This window comes from Odontomachus brunneus, unplaced genomic scaffold (assembly GCF_010583005.1).
Source record: "Odontomachus brunneus isolate Ranch 3 - 2012 unplaced genomic scaffold, Obru_v1 Obru_scaffold_096, whole genome shotgun sequence".
In the NCBI taxonomy this organism is placed as follows: domain Eukaryota; kingdom Metazoa; phylum Arthropoda; class Insecta; order Hymenoptera; family Formicidae; genus Odontomachus; species Odontomachus brunneus.
This window is the reverse complement of record NW_022639546.1, coordinates 928,591-929,846: the sequence shown is the minus strand read 5'-3', so window position 1 is coordinate 929,846 and position 1,256 is coordinate 928,591. Positions and strand designations below refer to the sequence as shown.

Genomic DNA, 1,256 nt, shown 5'->3' with positions numbered 1-1,256 from the left:
TTCATCACCTGGCGATACTAAACATTCCACAGGCATGTTTGAGAGACACCAGAAGCAGCGTTCCTGTTGCTATCATTGCAAACGTTCCTATGATAACTGCTATGTCCGTATGCAACATGATTAAGTAAGAATATTTTTCTTGATCGACAAAGTACTCAGTCAAGATTAACGTTTTGCGGCGGAACAAAGATTCGTTCAGGTAGAAAAAAATGCCAAGAACGCGTGGCCAAATTGGTTGAGCAATAAGAACGATTGCAGGAAACGCGAATAACACTAAGGACATTTAAAAAAATGTAATTATATAAATTGGTGTTTTTTAATAATCAATAATAAAGAATTATTGTAAAACTAAATTACTAAAAATAAAACTAATAAAAGTAAAACTAATAAAAGTAAAACTAATTTACTCAAAATATAACTTCTCTATTATGTGGGTAGTCTGACAGAAAGCTGATCAACGAAATATTTCAATTTCTGTTATTTTTAATACTAACTTAAATATCATACGTCATGGTTAAAATACATTTACACCCGTAACTCCTTATTAAGATATTAATTAGATACTTTTTAATATAACTTCAAAGTTTGCACACATACGTGCAAGATAGTGAAATGGTTACTCGACTTTTTATAGCGATTATAATCCATTACATATAGTAATATATCAGTAAGTATGCGTTATCTTACGTGTAAGAATAATAGTAATTTGTCTCGCTCGATAACCATATCTTTTTATAATTGCAATTTCATTCTCGTCCTTCAACTCATTACAAATTTCCTGTAATCTTTCCATTAAACATATTACCTGTTATAGTAATTATTATTATAGTAATAATTATATTGTTGTATAACGTTACTTCTTATAGAATTCTAAAAAATGTTTACATAGAAAAAATCACGAATAACATTTAATTAAATATACCATAGAAAATTTCAACTTACAGTTCGGATATTAATCCAGAACGAAAGAAAATTAACCGAACAACTACAAGATAATAATGCGGTGGTCAAAACATTGATGAGAAGATCGGAAGTGTATTCTGCAGTTAGAAGTACTGTAATCTGTAGGCAACACATTTTTTTAAATAACAACATTAAAAACTGTTTGTTTATTTACTTGTTTCATTATTTAACTACCAAAGTACAAATTTAAAATAGTTTGTTACCTCCATTTCTATGATAAAACAAGATAATTAAATTTATAAAAAGTTACAAATTTTATGTTGAAGAAAAATTAAATTGTGTTATAATAAAAA

The 1,256-nt window shown here is 27.5% G+C and overlaps 1 protein-coding gene across 1 annotated transcript in view; it reads right to left on the bottom strand.

Moving 5' to 3' along the window:
• LOC116848463 (odorant receptor 43a-like) overlaps positions 1-947 on the bottom strand; it is a 6,503-nt gene extending 5,556 nt beyond the window's left edge. The window contains exon 1 of the mRNA XM_032824577.1: positions 9-947. Coding sequence (XP_032680468.1) covers positions 9-283 — 275 coding nt within the window. The 5' untranslated portion in view covers positions 284-947. The remainder of the gene's footprint in view (positions 1-8) is intronic.
• Between the last annotated feature and the right edge of the window lie 309 nt (positions 948-1,256).